At 51.7% G+C, this 21987-nt stretch overlaps 1 protein-coding gene across 4 annotated transcripts; it reads right to left on the minus strand.

The window, feature by feature from the left end:
- Positions 1–4888: 4888 nt before the first annotated feature.
- Positions 4889–21981, minus strand: Znf316 (zinc finger protein 316). Of its 4 annotated transcripts, none has more exons than XM_048785315.1 (8): positions 21615–21981; positions 20953–21090; positions 18833–19010; positions 18141–18532; positions 17782–17891; positions 16879–17005; positions 16285–16398; positions 4889–9654 (listed from the first exon to the last, which is right to left on the minus strand). In XM_048785315.1, the coding sequence occupies exons 3-8, from the start codon at positions 18844–18846 to the stop codon at positions 7325–7327; spliced, it is 3087 nt and encodes a 1028-aa protein (XP_048641272.1). In that variant the 5' UTR covers positions 18847–19010; positions 20953–21090; positions 21615–21981; the 3' UTR covers positions 4889–7324. The 4 variants fall into 4 exon arrangements, with proteins under 4 accessions (XP_048641272.1, XP_048641274.1, XP_015357518.1 ...); XM_048785317.1 differs by having other exon boundaries at positions 20908–21090; XM_015502032.2 differs by lacking the exon at positions 20953–21090.
- Between the last annotated feature and the right edge of the window lie 6 nt (positions 21982–21987).

The following is a 21987-nucleotide window of genomic DNA, read 5'->3' on the forward strand; positions in this document are numbered from 1 at the left end:
CTCCTCCAGCATCTCCTCCTCCTCCAGAATCTCCTGCTTCTCCAGGACCTCCTCCTCCTCCAGCATCTCCTCCTCCTCCAGCATCTCCTCCATCACCTCCTCCTCCTCCAGCATCTCTTCCATCACCTCCTCCTCCTCCTCCTCCTCCAGCATCTCCTCCATCACCTCCTCCAGCATCTCCTCCTCCTCCAGCACCTCCTCCATCACCTCCTCCAGCACCTCCTCCTCCTCCATCTCCCCCTCCCCCTCCTTCTCCTTCTCCTTCTTCTTATTCTTCATGCTGGGATTACAGGCGTGTGCCACTGCACCTGGCTATGTTCCTTCCAATTTTGCTTATGTCTGAAAATTTTTATACTAAATCTCAGAAAGAAGATTAATTTCCCTAAGAAGGTTGGACATTTTGTTCCATGTTGTGCTAATGGTGAATATAAGGCCAGTCTTACCCTGTTCCTCTGCAGTTGACTGATTGTGTCCTCTCTAGAAGCTTGAAGAATCTTCTCTCCCATTGTTCTGGATTTTCAAGAGAATGTGTCTAGGTACTGATCTTCCCCCAACCCACTAACACTTCATGACACTTTTGTTGTTCAGAACTTTGTCCATCAAGCCTGAGTTTTCCTGTATTCATTCCCCAGCCTACATGTCCATTTTTCTTTCTTCCTGGAATTCCTATTAGACAAGTGTGGAAATCCTTGTATTAATCCTGTCATTATCTCTGCCTCTTTCCTTTGTTTACTCTGCAGTCTAAGAGACAAACATTACCTTCTAAACTTTGTCTTTTCCATTGTCTTTTTTTTCTTTATATTTATTTTCTAAGTTTTTGTTTCTTGTTCTCGTTTCCATTTTTCCCAACACTCAGTCCCTATTTTTACAATGTCTTAATAAATCTTGGAAGATTAATTTCCTAGTTTCTAGGGTTCTCTTCTGTTTCCTGAATTATCTCTACTTCCTCTCCTATCACTCTTCTGTGTGCTTCAGTGGTTCACTTCTGTACAGCAGGATTCCTCCAAATATGTGGTGGTTTGGGGTTGCCTCTTCCTGATAAAGGAGGAGCCAGCCATTCTGCTGAGGGCCCCCCAAAAACCCAAATGAAGATCAGTTTATTTTAGGCAGCTAACACCCATTTGAGAAACGACAGATATGGCAGTTAAAAATAATAACCATGGGCCAGGCACTGGCACTGCAGCACACACCTGTAATCCCAGGGGCTTTGGAGGCTGAGGCAGGAGGATCTCATGTTCAAAACCAGCCTCAGCAAGAGCAAGGCACTAAGCATCTTAGAGAGAGACTGTCTCTAAATAAAATACAAAATAGGGTGGGGATATGGCTTAGTGGTCAAGTGTCCCTGAGTTCAATCCCCAGCCCCCAATCCCCCAAAAAGAGAAATAACAACAACCATGAAATTCTTGGGCATTCCTGCCAATGATCACTGGAGGGTCTGTGTCCCTTCCCTTAAATCAGATTCAAGCAGTAGAACATGGTGGGAGTATCAGTCTGTGACTCTAAGATGAAGTCAAAAAGGTCCATGAAGCCTCTGCTTTATTTGTGAGAACTTCCCTGATCTCAGGACTGCCATATAAGAAATCCACCCACTCCAAGGCCACCATGCTGTGAAGAAACAACACCACACAGGGAAGCTACCTGTGAATATGCCAGTGGGCAGTCCTAAATTCCTGCCGCAAGTTCCAGGCAGTGATTCCAACTGAGAAGTCCCTTACCAGCCGAGGTCCCAGAAGTCAAGGAGCAGAGAAAAGCCATCCATGCTGTGGTCATCTGAATTCCTGAGCCCCTGAATAACCAGAGGCATAACAAAATTGTTGTGTTAAACACCACGTGGGTATGTGTTGGGAGAGCGTTTTTTTATAACGCAACAGAAGTTAACTGATACAATGGGCAAGACACAGATTCTAACCCCCTTCTTCTACCACTGTCCAGAGCTAGAGCCACAAACCTGCAGCAAGCAGCCCAGCTGCACAGGCTCCTGTGTGTGCTCTGATACCATGCCTGGCCTTTGCACGGCCACCCCTAAAGCACCTTCAGAAGTGCCCATAGGCATGCTAGAGTCACACCATGCAAGCCTTGGGCAGGTGACAGAGCCTTTCTATGCCTGTAGTTTCCTCATCTAAAAAGTGAGAATGTAATTAATAGATTTCTTATGAGGATTAAATGGAATTAATGAACATAAAGTTTCAGGACAGTGCCTGGGACACAGGCACTGAGCAGGTGTTATTGCCTCTCCTGGTATTTCTTCCTTTGAAGGGAACCTAATGGGGAGAAGGACAATAGGGAAGAGTGAACCCTGAATTCCTAGCAGCCACCCTGATACTGAGCCTCTGGAGGAAGGAGGAGCCTCTGGGCCTATGGGGAGGCATGCTGTCCCGGCCACCCCTTTCCCAGCCAGGACATCCTTAGATGCAGACAGATTAGGGCTTCTGGACCACAGCTTTTGATGCAGGAGCCAGCCTGTCTTCCCAGAGCTGCCACTCAGAAAGGGGGTTGATGGGCTGCAGTTAAGAAAAGAAATTCAACCTATGGTCTTCACAATGCATGTCCTGATTTATGAGTTGAGATGAGTACTTTATATATTAAAGATGAAATAAGTTGAGGTGGAATAAAAATTCCACCAAAATATCATTGGTTTATTAAGTGTGTCCATGTGTGCACATGTCTACACATTCATTAGTTCACAATGATGTAAAATGGGTTTCTTACTGGACTGCTAATCAGAAGTTTTGAAATTGCTAGAGAATGAGAATGTTTTCATGGACTTGGGCTTGAGGGCATTAAACATGCTCCCTGAATGGCCATTCTGTGGAACTCCACCATGGTACTCTCCTTAGGTAAGGGTTCAGGGATTTTGCTGAATTAATAAGAGGTGAACAGAAGGAAATGGGACTTTCTATTGGCCCATCATCTGATTCAGGGTCCCCTTTGGAACTGAGGGAGATGCTGCAGCAGGAAGCACAGGACACCAACACAGAAATAGCGAGAACCATGATGGGAGATAAACGACTCTAGACTGGGTGGGGATATTTTATGTCGGCAGCCACAGAAATACAACAGCAAAGACCGTGAGTCTTAACAATAACTTATTTGTTAAAAAGGAATAATTAAAGCTACTCATCTCTCTATAAAATGGAGAACAAATCAAAAATTAAAATCATTGTTGGTGCCCACAGTCAGGGAGGCCAGGAGCCACTAGCGCATTTGCAGTGCCCTCCTAGGCTGGACTGAACCCTTTTTGGTAGAAATTTAGCTTTATCCAAAAACTTAATTTATGCATGTTCTTTGGCCCAGCAGTATCACTTCTAAGGTTTGAGCTCATATAAACATATAAATTTACAGTTTACATAAGTTCACAAAGATATATGCAAATAACCCCTGCCAGGCAGGGTGACACACACCTGTAATCCCAGAGGCTCCTGAGGCTCAGGCAGGACGACCTCAAGTTCAAAGCCAGCCTCAGCAAAAGTGAGGCACTAAGCAACTCAGTAAGATCCTGTCTCTAAATAAAAATACAAAATAGGGCTGGGGGTGTAGCTCAGTGTTTGAGTGCCCCCAAGTTCAATTCCAGACACCAAAAAAAAAATAAAAATAATAGAAACAACCCACGCTGCAGCATTGAAGTTATGGAAAGCCGGAAACAACCAAATACCCACTAATCAAGGAGTAGTTAAATTAGGTACATCCTTGGGATGAAATGCTGATAAAATGGGTAAAATGAATGGGGTAGCTCTCTGTTGGGTAAGAAAAGAATGTCCGTGAGATAGTTTTAAATGGAAAAAATAAAAGCAAGCTGCCAGAAAATACATAAAATGTTTCTAATTTTAAGCTATTTCCACATACACAGAAGAAATCAGCTCAGCATGTGTGATTGCCTCTCAGTAAATGAAGAAGGTATACTTTTTCTTTCTTTCTTTTTTTACTACTAGAGATTGAACTCAGGAACACTCAACCACTGAGCCACATATCCAGCCCTATTTTGTATTTTATTTAGAGACAGGGTCTCACTGAATTGCTTAGCGCCTGGCAGTTGCTGAGGCTGGCCTTGAACCTGCGATCCTCCTGTCTCAGCCTCTCAAGCCACTGGGATTACAGGTGTGTGCCACCTCACCCAGCTGTACTTGACTTTTTGTACTAATGAAATTTCTACAACTAGCATGTGTTTCATAATCTGGAAAAAATTAATAATGAACAAGGACCATAAATTTTTATTTAGTAGATATAACCCAAAATTTCAAAATACTGTATTCCATATGTAACCAGTTAGGAGAAAGAAAAAGAGTGTGAGAGAGAAGGAAATGTTTGAAGAGATACAGTACAAAAGTCAGGAAAAAAGGAACCAGAAAAAGAAGGTGGCTGGGGAAAAGGGGCAAGAGAGAAGCAGCAACAGAGGACAGCAGAGGTGGCGGTGTCATTTTAGCAGGTCACATTTCACAGGTCACTGAGGCTCCACTCCTCCTTATAACAAAGGGTGTCTACTGTTTTTCTATGATCATTAGATTGGTATCCTCCCCTCATAAATTAAAAAGGTATTTGATTAGACAATCTGTTGTAAGCTTTATTGAAAATATTTAGCTTTTCAAAATGGACTTTGAAATTCAAAAACCTATCCATTTTTAACTAGGATTTGGCATTCATCTACCATGCAAAAGCCTTTTTCCCCCAAATTGACATACTAGGTTGCTCTGTTCTGATACCTCCAAATCATATTTTGGGTTTTTATTTTGTCCTGAGACCAGATCTTCACTATGTTACACAGGCTGGCCTCGGACTTGTGATCCTTCTATCTCAGCCTCCTGTGTAGCTTGGATTACAGGTGTGCACCATCATGCCTGACTTTCTAAATCACAAGCATGTAAATAAAACTCATTTCATAGCTTCTGTTTTCTCAAGTCCATAGGGAAAGTACAATCTGATCACTGGGATACTGTGTGGTGAGAATAAACAAGGAAGGTGTTTTGGGGACCTAAGGATACACCTAGCCTATGATAATGGAACCTGGAAGGCGGAGCTGTGGCTGGAGGAAAGGCTCAGGCATGGGTCTGGACCACCAGGAAGGGGTCCTGGCCCCTTTCTTTGATCACTGGGAGGCTGTCCAAAACAACAGCAAACTCAGTAATGCTCCATGATAGGTGTATGTATTACAAGTGTGTGGCTGTGTAGGGGAGCCCCAGCAAGACTTGCGTACAGGCAACACAGGGCCAAATTCATCTTGAGCAGATCCTCATGTGCCATCCTGGGACCAATTCTAGTTTCTTAAAAGAAAACTAAAAAATGTTTGCAGAAATAAGATGGGCCTGAGGCCTCATGGAGCATCCCTGATGGGCACCAAGGAGCGGCAACGCACAGAGTCCAGGCAGAAAGCTTGTTTCTCCACTCTTTATTAAAGCTAGGTCTTCCTGCAGACAGCTCAGGCAGGGCAGAAGCAGCTGGGGCTCAGGAGGGACGGGCACAGTGCCAGGCCCTGGCCACTAGGGCAAGGTCAGAGACACCCCCAACCCCTACCTCCCCCAGCCTTTGACCCTTCCTGAGGCTCATGTCCCAGAAGACATGGGGAGAGAAGAAACCTGGAACAGAGAGGCCATTGCTTAGGTCCCTCCCTGGGACCCCTATCCTCCTCACCACCCCACCCCACCACCTCACTCCGGCCAGGCTAGTTCTTACCACCACCACCCAGGCCCTTTCCCTCCCACCAACTACGACGCCTCCTACCCCACCCAGCCCCTAGCAGCCTGGCTGCTGGCTCTCAGCCCCTGAGGCCTGTCTACACTAAAACAGAAGGAACTAGGTCTAAGGGAATGCAGTCACTTTAAAAATCTCAGTTCTCTGGCCCCAATCACACTGGCCCAAAAAGCACAAAGGGAGGGGGCCTCACATGAGAAGTGCCTCAGCTGCTGCCCAGTGGCTTCCAACAGTCCAGTCTAGAGGGTGAGGCATCCACCAGGCAGGGGCCTTGCATAGGGGGTTGCTTAGTTTATCACTGAGCTAGGGGCTCAGGTCCCCACCCTGTGGGCAGCCACTGTGCAAGCCACCAAACCCTCAGTGCTTCCACTGACCCATCTGTGAAATGTGAATCTAGACAGAAACAGTACTCGTTTCTAGTGTAGAATGACTGAAGCAAAGTCAAAGGGACATGTGAAGGTTGTAGGGCCCTAAGTATAGGACATGGGGAAGGTCCTTGGACCAATCTCAGTGCTTTAATATAAATGAGCACTGGGCTCAGAAGGGCAGGTCTCCATGTATCCCCCCGCTCCAGGAGACGTGGCAGCTCGGAGAATTGAAAGCCAGGACCCAGGTGTGTAAGAGCCTGAATGGGGTGTCCCAAGGATGTCTGAGTGTGCCATCTCCAGCTGCCAGAGGTGGGAGGACCAAAGGACTTACTTGGGAAACTGAGATCAAAACCCACCCAAGGCTACGCCTGGCTGATATCAGTGATGGTGGAGTGAGGCGAGTGAACAACTTTAGAGAATAAGGCTTCAAACTCTCTGGGGACCCTGCGAATATCTATAACCCATCAGCCCTGGCCACAAATTTGGTTTCTGGCTTTTTGTCCTCCCACATTCTTCAGGCCATACAAGAGACAGAAATAAATATCCACAGTTGACAGAATCAAAGCTTTTCCATTTCCTTCCTGGATTATTGAGGAACACCGTTCTTTGGAAACCTATAAGGCTTCCTTTTGTCACCCACGCAGTTCTTAAAACTTTCTGATACACACAAAACACTGAAAGGTCCCTGAATCTCCCACTAAGGAATGAAAGAAGTTCTCAGCTGAACCCACCAGAAGCCAGGACTTGACACTGACCCACCCCAGCAGCCGGATGCTCTTACTTCGACCAGCCCACCCTCCCCAACACAAGGGCTTCTCCGACCTCGATGTAAAACCCAGTTACAAACTCCTAAGTCACTTACCTGGGCCACCCAAATTGGAATCCCAGTAAAATAAATAGCCTCGCCCACCATCCCTACTGCCCTGCCTGGCAGTATAGACCCAGAGATGTTGCAGTCTTTGTCAGGGATGGCAGATCCCAGCCCTGGCCGCCTCCCACTCGCTGCTGTGCTCTCCAGAGCACGCCCCACACAGCCATTCGTGCTCCAGGGCAACGGCGCCCTCCTCTGGGGCCCGGCGGAAAGAAACTCGAGGCGGTGGGGCGGAAGGCGGTACACCCAGGGCTGAAGGAAGGCACCGCACGCAGGACTGGAACCCTCGGCCCCACTCCCAGGCCAGAAGGGTAAGGGGCAGGCCCGCAGCAGCCTGCGCCCGAGCCGCCCAGGAGAGGGGCCGGTGACCTAGAGGGTTGCACTTCCTCCTGCCTTGGGCCCCTCACATGATGCTTTCCTCATAGGTACCTGAGGGCCCCGCAAATGCAGTCGCAGGCTCCGAGCCGAAGCTCGTCCCACCAGCGAACTCCAGCAAGGTGCTACTGCGCTCCCCTGACCCGGAACTCGCATTAGCACTCAAGAGTCCCTTGGTGGGTGCCTCGGCCTTAGGCGCCGGGGCCGCCGCTGCTGCCTGCCCCGGCGCACCAGTCGCATCACGGTGCCTCTTCATGTGAGTAAGCAGGTGTGAGCTCTGCGAGAAGCGGCGGCCGCAGTTGGCACAGGCGTAGGGTCGCTCGCCTGTATGCGTGTGCTGGTGGGTCACGAGCACCGAGCGCTGTGAGAAGCGCTTGCCGCACTCGGGGCACGGGAAAGGCCGCTCACCAGTGTGGCCACGCCGGTGCTTGGCCAGGTTGGAACGCTGTGCGAAGCCGCGGCCACAGTCGGCGCAACGGAAGGGCTTCTCTCCTGTGTGCGTGCGCCGGTGCCGCTTGAAGTCCGAGCTGTGGCCAAAGCCTTTGCCGCAGTCGGGGCAGCGGTGCGGCTTCTCCTCTGCGTGTGCCCACTGGTGCCCTGTCAGCGCGGCACTCTGCCCAAAGCACCGGCCGCACTCGCCGCACGCATAGGGTCGCTCGCCCGTGTGTGCTCGCCCATGCGCCGTCAGGTGAGCGCCGCGACTGAAGCCAGCACCACACACACCACACACAAAAGGTTTCTCGCCAGTGTGGCCGCGCACATGCGCTGCAAGGTGTGAGCCGCGGGCAAAGCGCGCCCCGCACTCCGGGCATGGAAAGGGCCGCTCTCCTGTGTGCGTGCGCCGGTGACGCGCCAGATGCGAGCCATACACGAAACTCTTGCCGCAGTCAGCGCAGCGGTGAGGCCGCTCGCCCGCGTGGTAGCGCTGGTGCTTGGCTAGCGCGGCGCGGCGCCCGAACGTCTTGCCACAGTCCGAGCAGATCCACGGGCTCTCCTCCTCTGCCAACGCAGCGGGCGCCGGCTCTGCCAGTAGCCCTCCAACTGCGGGCCCAAAGGTACGCAGTCCACCACCACCGCCTCCAGCACTGCCGCCACCAAAAGGGTCGCAGGCCAGCCCCGTGCCCTCCACCAGGGACAGCGGGGTTCCCAAAGGTCCCTGCAAGGGACGCCCGTCTGCAGGTAGCCGTTCTCCAAAGTTTGGGAGGCCAAGGATGGGAAAGCCATCAGGGTGGAGCCAAGACTTGGGGTGCACAGGAAAGTGGAAACCAAGTGGGTGCGAGGAAGGGCCTTCGCCCTCCCCCAGGCCATTGCCCATCTCCAGGAACCGCCTGTCTGGCTCGGGGTCTTTCTTGCTCTCCGGAGCAGGCGCCTCCGCTGTCGCCGCCACCTCCTCTCTGGCCTCCGATTCGGGGTCTCCATCTGTTTCAACGGCCTCAGGCTCCTCAGGCTCCTCTGGCCCAGCTTCCTGCTCCTCGGGCCCCACTGTGACAGCCACCTCGCTGGACTCCTGTCGCGGGCCGTCACCACTGGGTTCTGTACAGCCTCCGCCACGCCGATGGCGCTGAAAGTCGGCACGCAGGCGGAAAGCCTGGCCGCAGTCAGGGCAGCAGTGAGGCCTGTCGGCAGTGTGGACAGCCTGGTGCCGCGCGAGTGCGGAGCTCTGACTGAAGCTGCGACCACAGTGTGGGCACGGGTAGGGCCGCTCGCCCGTGTGTGTGCGCTGGTGTGTCACCAGGTAAGAGCGGCGTCCGAAGCCCGCGCCACAGAAGGCGCATCGATAAGGCCGCTCGCCAGTGTGGATGCGCCGGTGAGTCACCAAGTGCGACTTGTAAACAAAGCGCTTGCCGCAGTCCGGGCAGGGGAAGGGCTTCTCGCCAGTGTGTGTGCGCTGATGGATGGCCAAGTGTGAGCGGTACACAAAGCCCTTGCCACACTCGTCGCAGCCAAAGGGCTTTACAGCCGCGTGGTAGCGCTGGTGCTTGGCCAGCCGCGACCGGTGTGGGAATACTTTGCCACATACATCGCAAGTGGTCTCAGGCCGCCCTGTGGGAGCAGCCACTGCAGTGGAGAACGACCAGGGAGCCAGAAGGTTCGCGCCTGGCTCCCGGCCAGGTAGGAAGGGCTTTGCTTCACATTCCTCCGCCAGGACCCCGAGGCTGCCTGGGTCCGGCCCCCACTCCTCTGGAGTCTGGGCTGAATCCGAGTCGTCAGGGCCCCACGTCCCAGGGACATCCCCCACGCCATAGGCCGCTGACCATAGCCCTGGTGGCTCGTTCTCCTCCTCCGCCATCTCTGCCAGGAAGTCCTCATCATCTTCCTCCTCGTGGTCCTCTATATCGTCATTCCAGAACCAGGCTCCTGAAGGCGATAAAGTTAAACCAGAAGTGAGGGGTAAGAGAATGTGACAGAGCGCCTGCCCTGAGAAATCATGGCCTCCAAGGGACTCCAAGTTTTTCAGACATGGGGCTTCCTTCTAGTCGTGGACAGGCATCTCCACTCATCCAAGTGAGAGATTATTCTTGCCCCACCAATCCTGGCCGCTCCAGAGGCAATAAAGCCACACACACAGTTGGGGACTTTCTGGGTGTGGGGCATCCCATGTGGGGATCCCTCCCAAAAAGGTCAGAGTTCCACCTCTGGAGCAATGTCCAGGGCTTGCCACCCTATGAAGGACCTGAGACTGCAAAGTGGTGAGCTTGTTTGCAGGTTCTTTTGAGTCCCAAGGCTAAGCCCATAATGGATCCTGTTCCCAAAAAAAGAGGAGACATGGATTGTTTTCCAAGCCAGCCCCCTCCCTAGCTGGCTTAGCAGAGGGCAGTGCAGCCTGGAGGTTTCAGCACCCTCAGTGTGCTCAGAACCTACCTTTACAGGCACCTAAGGTTTGCTCAGCATCCCTCCCTCTCCCACAGCAGCCAGGGGGCTTCCCTCCCTCTCCCAAAGCAGAACCTGTTGCACACAGGTTCTTGAATCCCTTTCCCCTTTAGAACCCATCTTACCCTGTGAGCCACCCTTCTTCAGCTTGGGTTTCCTGAATTGCTGTGCATTTGGGAAACCCCAAGCCTACTGGGACTATGGGCACACTGTGAGAACCCCAAGTTTCAGCTACTTGTCCTTCCTTTACAGAGCTGCACCCCAACCGTTCCCTTCTACCCTTCTGGAGTCAAGTCTGTAGTCTCCTTTTTATGAAATCAATCAGTGCTGGCAGCCTGCCACCATGATGTACAGGGGGAACTTGTGTATGGATCAGCATTAATTCATACTAGAGACATACAGGAAACTGCCTGGCCTGTGGCAGCGCCAGGTATTCAGAGCAACTGCATACCTGCTCTCCTGTACACTGTACTGTGCCCTTCAGACCCAGCTACTGGAAGATTCAAGCTTCAATAGCCAGGGCCTAGGAAACTCATTACAGCCCACTTGGGTCTACAGCTAAGACTCTGGCCCATTTTAGCTGTCACCTGGCTGGGGGAGCCTGGACTGCTAAGTGTACCCTTGAGATGGTCAGAGCCTATGGATTCTCAGAAGCCTAGGCTGGCTCCCTCACATCAAATGCTACACCCTGCCAGGTCCTTGTTCTGTATGACATTCTCTATGGTGACCTACAGTCTCATGGGAAAGCACAGCACACTGCCAGGTGCAGTGAAGCCAGAGACTGGCACAGGCCTGACTGCAGTTGTGGAAAAAAAAAAAAAAAAGCATGCATGGATCATACAAGGGACAAGAAAATGGGTTATATTATTTTTCATACTAATTTTTCTACAGTTAGTAATACTGTGCTATTGTAGTAAACATAAGCTTTAAAAGTTTATCATTAGCCTTAGTTCACCACTAACTGCCACTTATGCCCACTGAATGACAAGTGTGTCCTGCATGGCAAAAAAAAAAAAAAAAAGTCCCTGTTCCTTTTCACTGGGTGCTCTTCTTTGGCAGCAACTCTTCCCCAAATCTGAGAAGGCTGGCGCACACACACCTTAGGGCAGGGATGAGCTGCTGGAGGACAGGCAATCTGGGCCGGTCAGATCAAAAGCCTTTTCCCTTTGGCTCTGATAAGAGTCTTGAGTAGTTTCTAATTAGAGCCCCCTAACAGGGAAAATTCACACTTGAACAAATACAATTTCTTGGCAGATTTCTGCATGGATTAGTCCACCATCAGAACCTATTGAGGATCAATGACCTTTTGCTGCATTAATAAGCCTCAAAGAGCTGGACACCAGGGCCAGCGAGAACCACCTCACTGCCAGGAACAGGGAGGGTTCTCTAATAGCACCTTTCCCCAGAGTCCAAGAACAAGAGGAATGCCTGCTGGTCCAGGAAGATGAGCCCCTACCCACCCACCCCACCTGGCTCTGTAGAGTGGACCAATCCTGACAGATACTTGGGGGAGCTCACCATTACCTCTGGAGCTGGCATGGGTACTTGTCCAACAGCAAGGACAAGTGGTGAGGCCATACCTAAACACTCAGCAAGGTGTTGCAGGCCACCACTCACACCCAGTGAGCAGGGGGAAGGGCACCTGAATCCCAGGAAAGTTGAAGCTGGCTGCACCGGAGATCTCAGGAAGTATCAGGCCATTGGGAGGGAACCTGGGGAATCCCAAGACTAGCAGACCCCAAGACCAGGCTCTGTTCTCTTTATTTTCTGCTGTTAAAGTGGCATAAGGTCTAGAGGTTTTGGCCCTGGAATGGGGAAGTCCAGTGTAACAGTCACTCCAGGGACAGAGTTTGCAGGGTGTTTTCTAGCTTTAAGACCCAAAAGCTCTTTATAGATCCAGGTGAGGACTCATCAGCTCTACTTGTCAGACCCCAAAAGGGGCAGACAAGTCACTCAAATAAAAAAGTATATGGGGTGTGTTCCTCAATAGCTGGAGGACAGTGAGACAGGCAGTGATTCCAACAATGACCCTGAGGATTGAGCATCGCTACTTCCTCCAGAACTACAGGAGAGAGTAGAGAAGCTCTGCGGATTGGAGCTGGCACTTCACCTTCTTGCACCTAACACCTGCTCCCAGGATCTGACCTTGGGTGATAATTAGCTAGGCCTCTGGGAAGAGCCTGAGGGACCACAGGATTTACACATAAAATGCACCAGCAGATCAGGAATCAAAGTCAGCTATCTAGGAAGGGAGAACCTATCAGAGCTTGGTCACAAGGACACTTTCATAATCTATGTCAAACACAGTGAAAACAGGTTTCTGGCCTACCAGGAAGTATTAGGTGACAGGAGCTGGGGCAGGCAATCTAAAGAAGGCCCCTTCGCAGGTGGATGTCAAGAGAATGAATGAAAACCCCAGGACTGTGGGTTGTCACCATCATTTCTCCCACCTTCCTCCTAACATCTAGTCATGGATGCTTTCTAAAAAGTCCTGCTGGAGCTGGGCATGGTGGCGCTCGCCTGTGATCCCAGCAGCTTAAGGGGCTCAGCAACTCAGTGAGACCCTGTTTCTAAGTAAAATACAAAAAAGGGCTGGGGATGTGGCTTAGTGGTTGAGCACCCCCAAGTTGAACTCCCCTCCCCCCTAAAAAAAGTCCTATTGGACAATGTTGGGCTCCTCTTCAAAGCTGAACACACTGGGTTCTTACAGATCTTAGCATTGTCTCACCACTTCATGCTCCATGGCAGGTCTTCTCCTATAGGTTGATGCCCCTTTACCACATCTCCCCTGCTGTCTCTTGAGGGGCAGCCAAGGGAACCAACTCTGCTGGGGTCCCAAACCCATTTGTACGTGGGACCTGGGGCAAGTCATGTAACTTCAGTTTCCTCATCTGTAATCTCATTTTGAGGTAATGCTGCAAGGGTTAAAAAAGTAAACAGCTATAAAGTACATGTAGCCATGCTACATAGGCATTACAACTGGACACAGGTGCCACCCCTGCCATGTGTCACTGTTGATTCTCCAAGGCTTCCCCCTTGCTGTTTATTCTCTATCTTCCCTGTTGTTGAGACTCTGTTCTCTCAAATATTGGGCTGTTAGGCTGTGTTTCTTTTCTACTGCCAGGCACACATGGCTACAGATCGCTAGAAGGCTGGGCCCCAATCCCTAACTCCAGACAGGTTACTAACTAGCCCTCTGCACCTGGGCAGGCAAGTTCTCCTCTCCAACAGGGCAAGGTGGCAAAGGGATAGGAGAGGCTCCAGGGCTGGGGTATGAGCTGTCTTGGAGCTACCCTGTCACTAGCACTTGGTACTCTGCAGGCCTGGAGACCTCTGAAGACAGTAAAGGTGATCCTGCACTTCATGAAGACCAAGATTTACCCAGAACCCAGACAGCAGCAGGCTCCCTTGCTCTGCCCAGGCCCTGCACTAGCTGCAAGAAGCTGGCTCTCACGCTCCGATGTCTGGTGACCCAATGGCAGAAACCCCCAGACACCTCCAGGAAGTGCTCTGGGCACAGGGCAAGGGAATATGCCTCCAGCTGCTACAGAGGTGGCTAAGGGACACTCAGAACACCCAAACACACTGGCCAGGAAACCTATCTCCTGGCCTAAGCTGGTCTGGCCTTGGGAAAAGTCAAAGCTATGGGCTTCTGTCCTTCAGATAACCCTTCCCAAATTCCCTGAATAAGATCAGTACCTGCTCTTGCTCACCCCCACCCCCACCCTGCAAAACTTTATCCAGACACAGAAACTCAAGCTGGGCTCAAGAGCCCCTGCCACTGTCAGAAGTAGCACGAGGAAGAAGGTACATGAGGATGAAATGCCCAGGTTGGTGGGCATCAGCAGCCTCCCCTCCTAGTTGGGGGAGGACATCAGAGACATCAGCCTCAGCCTAGCTCATCAGCTCAAGCTTGGGAAGGCAGCCAGGCTTCCAACTGGGATCTGTCCTCTTGGCCAGGGCGACAGGCCTGTGAGCAAGTAGTCTTCCTCTGATAGGCCATTCCTTGTCACTGGTGAGTGACCTGAGAAATGCCAGTGACCTCTATGGCCTCAATTCCTTCGCAGATTATGTGTGGTTATGGTACCAAGGCCTGGCCCACCTCAAAACGATTTCAGAAAACAAAAGCACTCCCAGGTCAGGGGACAGGCCTACCTTCCTCTCACTACACCCTCCTATCCCCACCCCAGTCAGAGTCTCCAGCACCTGGAAACCTGAACCAGCCCCTTGTTCCAGGCACTAAAAAGGCTGCCTCTTTGCCAGGGTGTCCCCGCACTCCTTTCCTTCCTCTGCACCAAGCCCAGGGGTCTAGGGCAAGATAAGACCCAAGCTGCCTGGCTGGAAGAAAGAAAGGGGAGTTCAATGATAGCCAAGGTCCCCTCTGGGGCATGGCTATGTGAAACCTAATGGACTGGCCTCTGAGGTCTCCTTAGGTGCTCACAGCTGTGTGAGCAGAACCCCCAGTAGCCTGGGGCCGGTCTCTGCCTGCTGTGGGTGAGGGAGGGGAACAGCTGTGCCTGTCTATTGGGGGCAGCCATATTCAGACTCCAGAACAGCTGGACAGTATTTGCTGATCACTGGATTTTCTCACCTTAGTGTGTGTCTCTACCTCTTCTGCCTTTTAAACTTCATCTCTGTCCTTTCCTGAGTAATGATTAAGCTGGTTCAATCCTGGGTCTTGTATTTCTCTTCTGTCCTTCACTTTCAGAAGAGGGGCAGAAGCCAGCTGCCGAGAGGGTGGGAGTCATCAGCTGGCCTTCTGGGATCCCCAAGGTGCCAGGCTTGGTCTGGCTGGCACAGCACCTGGAGGCTGCTGGAAGCTGCCATCAATCTCACCACACCCATTCTGAATGCCATGGACACAGGTGGATGAATGAGACACAGAGCCTGTTCTTACCAAGCACTGGCCTAGAAATGAGGAAGCAAACCCTTCATCCCAGAGAAGCAGCACTGTTTTTTGCCAGAAGGAACCCTTCCAATTCTGAAGCCCAGGAAAGATCCCAAGAGGGTCCCAAGAACCTGGAGACTCAGTAGAAGGGTACCTGGCAGTGAAGGGGTACTGCAGACAGAGCCCAAGGCCTCACTACCTACCAAGCTCTTGAAAAATCAATTTCCTTGTCTAAAGGGAGGCTGACAAGCCCTCCTTGGCCTGCACAGCCCAGAGCCGTCACAAAGATGACACTGCAAGTGAGGATGCTCTGATAAGGACATGTGTAATGTTACTACAGTGTGTTTTTCTGTATAACACCTGTATGGCTGTTCCAGGTCTACTCAGAGCCTTTCCTGCGCTGACATACCCGCAGCTCAAGCCACAGATGCCCATGGGGCAAAAGCCTCCACTGCACACTTTGAACACTGAAAGTGACTGTGATTCCACTGGACCTCAACACAACCAAGAGTTCCAATGCTCAGGTTGGAAACCATGGGCTTGGTTCATATTCTTTATTCTCCAGATGAATAAAGGAGGGCTCAGAGAGTTGAAGGAATGGAGCCAGAGCTAGGTCCAAGGCCTCCAGAGAAACTTACCACCCCAAACGTCTTCTTTACACACCACTCCAAAATCTCTTCTCCAGAAGGCCCCAAGCTGCCCACCCAGAACAGAAGTCTGCCTAGACTTTTGGCAAGGACAGAGAAGGCTGAGGGGGACTTTTTTGCAGAAATGGTTAAATGGGTGGAGAAGCCAGAGGACTGACGAAAGTCTCAGCATTAGAAAGGCTGCACTAACATTCTGCTAGGCTCCTAGAACATAGCCTCAGCTCTGAGCCGAAGTCCTGACCACTGTCTTCAAGTACCAAAAGTAAAAAACATTAAAAATAACAATAATAATCCCAGGTTCCATGGTAGGGAGAGGGATCATTTTTAAGGTTCTCTAAGAACCTTCCAGCTATTGGGCTTCCGTGGAATTGAACCAAGAGGACCCAAGAGACATGAGCAGAGCTTAGTACATAGTGAGTGCTCTATCTCCATGGAACCCACCCCACACTCCAACAGTCAGCACTGAAACTGTCAAAGGCAGCAGAGGAACCAGATACCAGGTCTGCAGAGACCTAAGGTAAAGACATCAGCTCTGAGCAGCTGTGTTGGCAGAAACCCCACAAAATTCCATCTCATACTGACCTGTGTAGACACCAGTGACGATATCTCCCTCCTCAGGGTGAGGGCTATCTGGGACCCAAGGTTCTTCCCCTTGTTCTAGGTGGAAGATCAGATCTGGCTTGGGGATTGGGTATCCTGCCCAGGAGAGAAACAGATGGCAGCTGCAGAGCAGCTGTTCCTATCTATGAACAGACCCTCTCCTTTCCTCCATCCTTTCCAAGACCAGCCCTCCCTACCTCACACTGTTGGAGGAGATTGTGCATACCTCCATTCGTTGGTTGCCCTCACCAACCTCCTCTCCTCCCACCAAGCCCTGCCCCATATTCCTTCACCTGCAGGATGCCCTCACCTGCCTTCCCCCGTCAAAGCTTCTAGGGCCAAGAAGCACAGTGCCCAGAGCAGGATTGGCAGCTCCATAACACACAGCGCCCTGGCTCAGACACCCAACTGACCTCTACCAGAGGCCACAGTGGTCCCGAGGTTCCTGGGAGTAGGCTAGACCCAGCACCTCCCTGCTCCAAGACCCTGAGTCTCAAGAAGCACCCTCTCAGACAACTAAGCCCCTTGCAGTCATTGTAAGGAGGCTGCCTATAAGGAACAGAAGGCCTTCCTTACCTAAGGACACCAAGATCCCATAGTTCTCCTGCATCACTTCCTGGTAGAGGCTCCGCTGGTCTGCATCCAGCCTCTCCCACTCCTCCAGAGAGAAGTATACAGCCACATCTTCAAAGGTCACTAGTCCCTGGGAAAAAACAGCCCCAGACACTGCCCTGGTTAGAAGCTGAGGGAGCCCCCACACAGCCCACATGATAAAGTCAGAGAGAACATACTAAAGCCCTAAAACATGGATCTCAATGGGACATAGTCAGCATCCCATGCATTACTGGGTCTACAGATGCCCAGAAATACTAAAGGCTTTCAGGCTACACCCTGGCCCTGGAAGGTAGGGTCCTGATCCCATCTAGAGACCAGGGACTTGGGTTCAGAGAGGGTGGAGGATCCAGCTCACAGGGTACAAAAACGAGACTCACATCAAGGTGAGGAGACAACAAGCCCTGTAGCCCCTATTCACAAGCAAATTCTGTGGCAACATCAACAGTGTGAAGGTCCACTCTTGAGCAGACAAGTGGCACCAACTAAACCATGTGGGCACCAGTGATTGATCTCACTGGGCAGCAGGAAAGCAGAACCTCAGTAGGAGACAGGTACTCCAGGTAAAGGGAGCTATCTGACTTTGGGGAACAGCCAGGCCTCTGAAGTCACCATGCACAGTGCAGGTAAGCGAATGCCTACTGAAACATTCAAGACAACCCAGTAGCCTAGAAAGGGCCATACCCTAGGAAAACAGAACCACATCCCCTGGGCCTGAGACCTGCAGCCCTGTCCTGGCGAGAGCCTGGGCCCTACCTGAGGATCCCACTGCCACTGCTCCGAGGTCTTCAGGACTTAACGTGTAAAGCCCACCTGAGGAAACCCTGCCCAGGTTACCCAAGTTCCAGGTGAGTGAGAGAAGCTCACCTGAGACCCAGCTGTAAGAAAATCATCCTCATCTTCTTCTTCCTCCTCCTCCTCCTCCTCTTCTTCCTCCAGATCCTCATCCTGAGCAGTAACCTGGGAAGCCTGCAGGGCTGTGGGGAAAACCTCTTAGGGGTCAGCTGTCCATGAGCACCTGATCTGGTCACTCAGTCAACTGCTGCCTAGTCAGCAAGCAAGGCTAGAGCTTCTAGCTACTCCCACATTTCAAAACCTAGCCCCTGCCACTCCAGCTCCAGCTCTACCCTAGGGGGCCCCAGAGCACTCTCTGGCACGGCCAAGTCCCTGGCATGGCCCACACCAGCCCTTTTTACTTCCACCCCCAAGGATTGGCTTTTTCTTACCCTCTTCCTGAAGAACTGGGGACTTGGCATCACCACCATGGCTGAGACACTCAGGGGTCCCCAACCCCGGACTCTGCTCCTCTGCCATCACCTCCTCCGTGTCGTTGTCATCGTCATCTTCTTCCTCCAATTCTGCCTCCACCTCCACCTCTGCCACCTCCTGCACCTGCTCCTCCTCCACCACCTCTGCCATGTCCTCCTCTTCTTCCTCTTCCACTACTATTTCTTCCTCCTCCTCCTCCTCCACCTCTTTCCCCTTTTCTTCTTCCTCTTCCTCCTCCTGGTCAAAATCACACTGTGACCCATCCTCTACCCTCTCCAGCTGGGTAGCTGGGGAATCTGGAGTTGTATGAAGAGCTGCCATCTTCCCTGGGAGCAAGTCTTCACGAAGTCTGAAATAAAGGCAGGAGATGTAGGTGAAGTCACTAGAGCTGAGGGAGAATCGGGGCTCTACCTACCATCTTATGCTGAGCAATCAGCACATTCTGCACCCAGAAAGGCTGCCTGAATAGCCCCTGAAACATGGCCTCCACTTTCTCACCATTTGGTATGAGCTACTACCAGTTTTGGAGTGAGTCAAGTATTTATCCTAAGTCTTTATCCTCAAGGATGAGAAGCATTGAATCCAGGCAACACAGCCCAAGGGTGGTCTACAAGAAACAGCCCCTCTGATACAGAGAACAGATACTTACCCAGTCTTCAGCATACATGAACCAGGCCAGCAGAGAATGTCAGAGGCGGGGCCCAAGCACAACCAGATTGTGGACACTTGGGAGACTCAATGGGTGGGAGGAGAGGATGAGGGATTCACTGGCCTCTTCAGGTGAAAGGTGAGATCAGCAGCGAGAAGCCAGCAGTTCAGACTCTGTCCTGTTGTGGGAGATAAAGGGCCATGAGTAGGCATTACCCTCTCCTTTGTCCTTTCCTCTCACTGTCCAAGACATTTGGGAAAGGTTAAGTGGGCCATGGAGTTAGACTCATCAGTGGGCCAGCACAGGCAATACAAAATGTTCTGTGACCCCCTATTCTTTAAGCTTAGGTGTCACAAAATCTTAAGGAATAAAATGCCAAAACCCCAGAGGCCAAGGTTCTGCTTTCCCACAGATGTCATAGGTGGGTTTGCTCAGGGAGATGGGAATTTGGGAGCCCTGGGACCACTCCTCCTTTACAGTTGCACATTCACCAGGTGAGGACAGTCACAGTTTGGATAAATTGGTTTCTGTGGCTCCTTTTAGGGTATGAACCTGAGACTGGGTCTGTCACTCAGCACCTGCCTCTTCAGTGTCTGAGATCTGAACAGGGCCATTTTCAAAGCAACCTAGTCCAACCCAGAATCCTGAGGGGGATGAAGGCATGAGTCCCAGAAAGATCCCAAAATATCAGGCCACATGGCCACACTAGACATTGGGTCCACCCCAGCTCATCCAGCAGCAAAACACCTAAACCACACTGTGTAAAATTGCCCAGAGTCACGAGAACACTGTTCCATAGGCACACATGGGAAAACTGCTCAGAGACTGACTCTTACTCCATATCCTTTCCCTTTTATTCCAGCAGCATCTACTCGTTTTCCAAACTGCTTTGAACAGCTGTTTTAAAACCCATAGTTCAATGGCCACAGTATCTGTGCAGGTCTGCTGAAGTCTGGGGGCTGGGTCCCCTAGCATCTAAAGACCATCTCTCTCCTGATGGTTGTACTCCCTCTTCACTGGTTCCCCCACACTAGATTCAAAATCTCTACCCCACCCACCCAGGTCTCAGAACTAGACACTGGAGGGCCAGTCCAGCGTCCTGCTTCTCCTAGAACCCAGCCCTCATCTCTCTGGCTCCCTGGTGTTGAAAGTTGCCTAAAACATAGGACCACATGTGCATATCTTGCCCTGGTAGGCGCTCACACTGAGAACACTCAGCAGTGGTTTCCCAAATGCCACCCACCTCACACCCAGAGAGGGCTTTTCTCACTTGGGTCTCAGGTGGTAAAATCAAGCTAAGTATATAAGCACCAGCACAGCATCTCCTACCAGATCACCACCTGGAGCAACAACTTCAGACTCCTCCAGGCCAGGTCGTTATATATGGAGACCCAACAAAAGAAGAGAGCCCGTGGCTTGGGAATACACAGGTCCCACACTCACCACCTCAGGACTTTTACATGTGCCACCCTCTTTTCTTAGAACTCTCTTCCCCCTTCTCTGATGATCTTGTACCCTGGGCCACTGTTGAGCACAGTTCTGTTCTTGTCCCTGGCAGCACCCACATTTTCTTTACCTGAGAGCAGTCAACTGAGGAACAGTAGGAGCTCCCTTTGCTCCTCTCTGAATCCCACCATTCCAGACAGAATAAGCACTCCAGTATTTACTGAGGAAGTGACCCCAAAATCTATCATTAATGTGATAAAACAGAATTTTTAAAGCTCGGTGTTTGAGCTTACTGTCATGTTCCAGAACAGGTTAACCACACTGGGGGAGGGGAGGTTCTCTGAGATAGAACACACCTCAGAAGCAGCAGAGTCTCTGCCTACAAAGAGGATAGCAGGTAAAGTTCCTTCTCCCAAGAAGTCCATCCACTGGTGACCAGAGGAAAGAGAAATCCAACTCTTGCAGATGTCTAGGGACCCTGAGCAGACAAGCCTGGTGCCCAGCAGAGCCAGACACCCCTTGTGCCCTGACCCAGGATTCAGAACAGAGTGGAACTCGGGGGTGGGTCAGTTTACGCTCCTGCAGCTCTGCCCTGGTTACTCCCTGTCTCCTCAGACCCACACTCTCACCTCCTCCTCCAGCCCACCAGCCCTCTGGAAACTCATTTTGCTCACTTCTCCTTGACCTCTGATCCCAGGTCAGAAGCCACAAAGGTCAGATAAAAAGCTTCATTTCTTGGTCACTCAGCTCCACTAGGGCCCTGCACCCTAGGATATGTTGCCATAGACTTTTAGAATTGGGGGTGATGCCTCCTGCAAGAAGGAGAAAAGTTTGAAAACTGTTAAAAAAAAAAAAAACTCCACAAAAGTCCCAGAGCCAAGGAAATCCACATGTGGGAGATGCATGGTGCACTTGTACTAGTCAACCTCTTTCCCTCTGGGTAGCCACACTGATGTTGGGGCCCATGAGGTCTTCTGATCTGTCAGGAAGATGGCTGCCACCAACCTCATCATCTGTCCATGGATTTTAGCAACCCCCACCTCCTTGCTACTGATGCAGGTGTATACATGGGGACCATCCCAGGCCCCTGGCCAAGCCAGCCAGTTCCCCAGACCTGCCAATACTTGTTGGGACAAACCAAGTGTCAATGTTACTCTACACAGGAAGAGGTAGGGGGCTGGTCCTCTGGGTACCTATACCTCCCCTTACCCCAGTTCATCTTGACTTCCACCAAAATCCAGCCCCACTCCCACCTCTGTGGCCACAGGGACACCCCAGATTCCATCCGATACCCTCCCACACCTACCCACCCTGGGGAATGAGGTCCCCTACCCACCTACTGGCAACGGACGACTTAGCATAGCAGCCCAGCCGGCCTCCATTTGCAGATCAGGGAAAGATCAGAGACGCCCGCCCCCCCAAGGTCACAAAGCAGGCTGGAGCACCAGAACAAGTTGCTTCCAACCCCGCCCTCCAGGGAGCTAATCGGACCTACATCTCTCGCAGAAGCCATTCCTAAAACAGCCCCTCCTGGATGGGTGTGTCCCCGGGGGCGGGGGCGGGGGCGGCCGCGGCCCAGCCTTCGCCACCACATCGGAGGAGGCGTGGATACCTCCTGAGGTGTCGCGCGTGTCCTCCTCAGCCCGCCCCCTCCGTGGTGCCTGCCTGGACCTGCCCTGGGGGTAGGGGCCCGCCCGTGATGCGCAGGC

Source organism: Marmota marmota, unplaced genomic scaffold (assembly GCF_001458135.2).
Source record: "Marmota marmota marmota unplaced genomic scaffold, marMar, whole genome shotgun sequence".
In the NCBI taxonomy this organism is placed as follows: domain Eukaryota; kingdom Metazoa; phylum Chordata; class Mammalia; order Rodentia; family Sciuridae; genus Marmota; species Marmota marmota.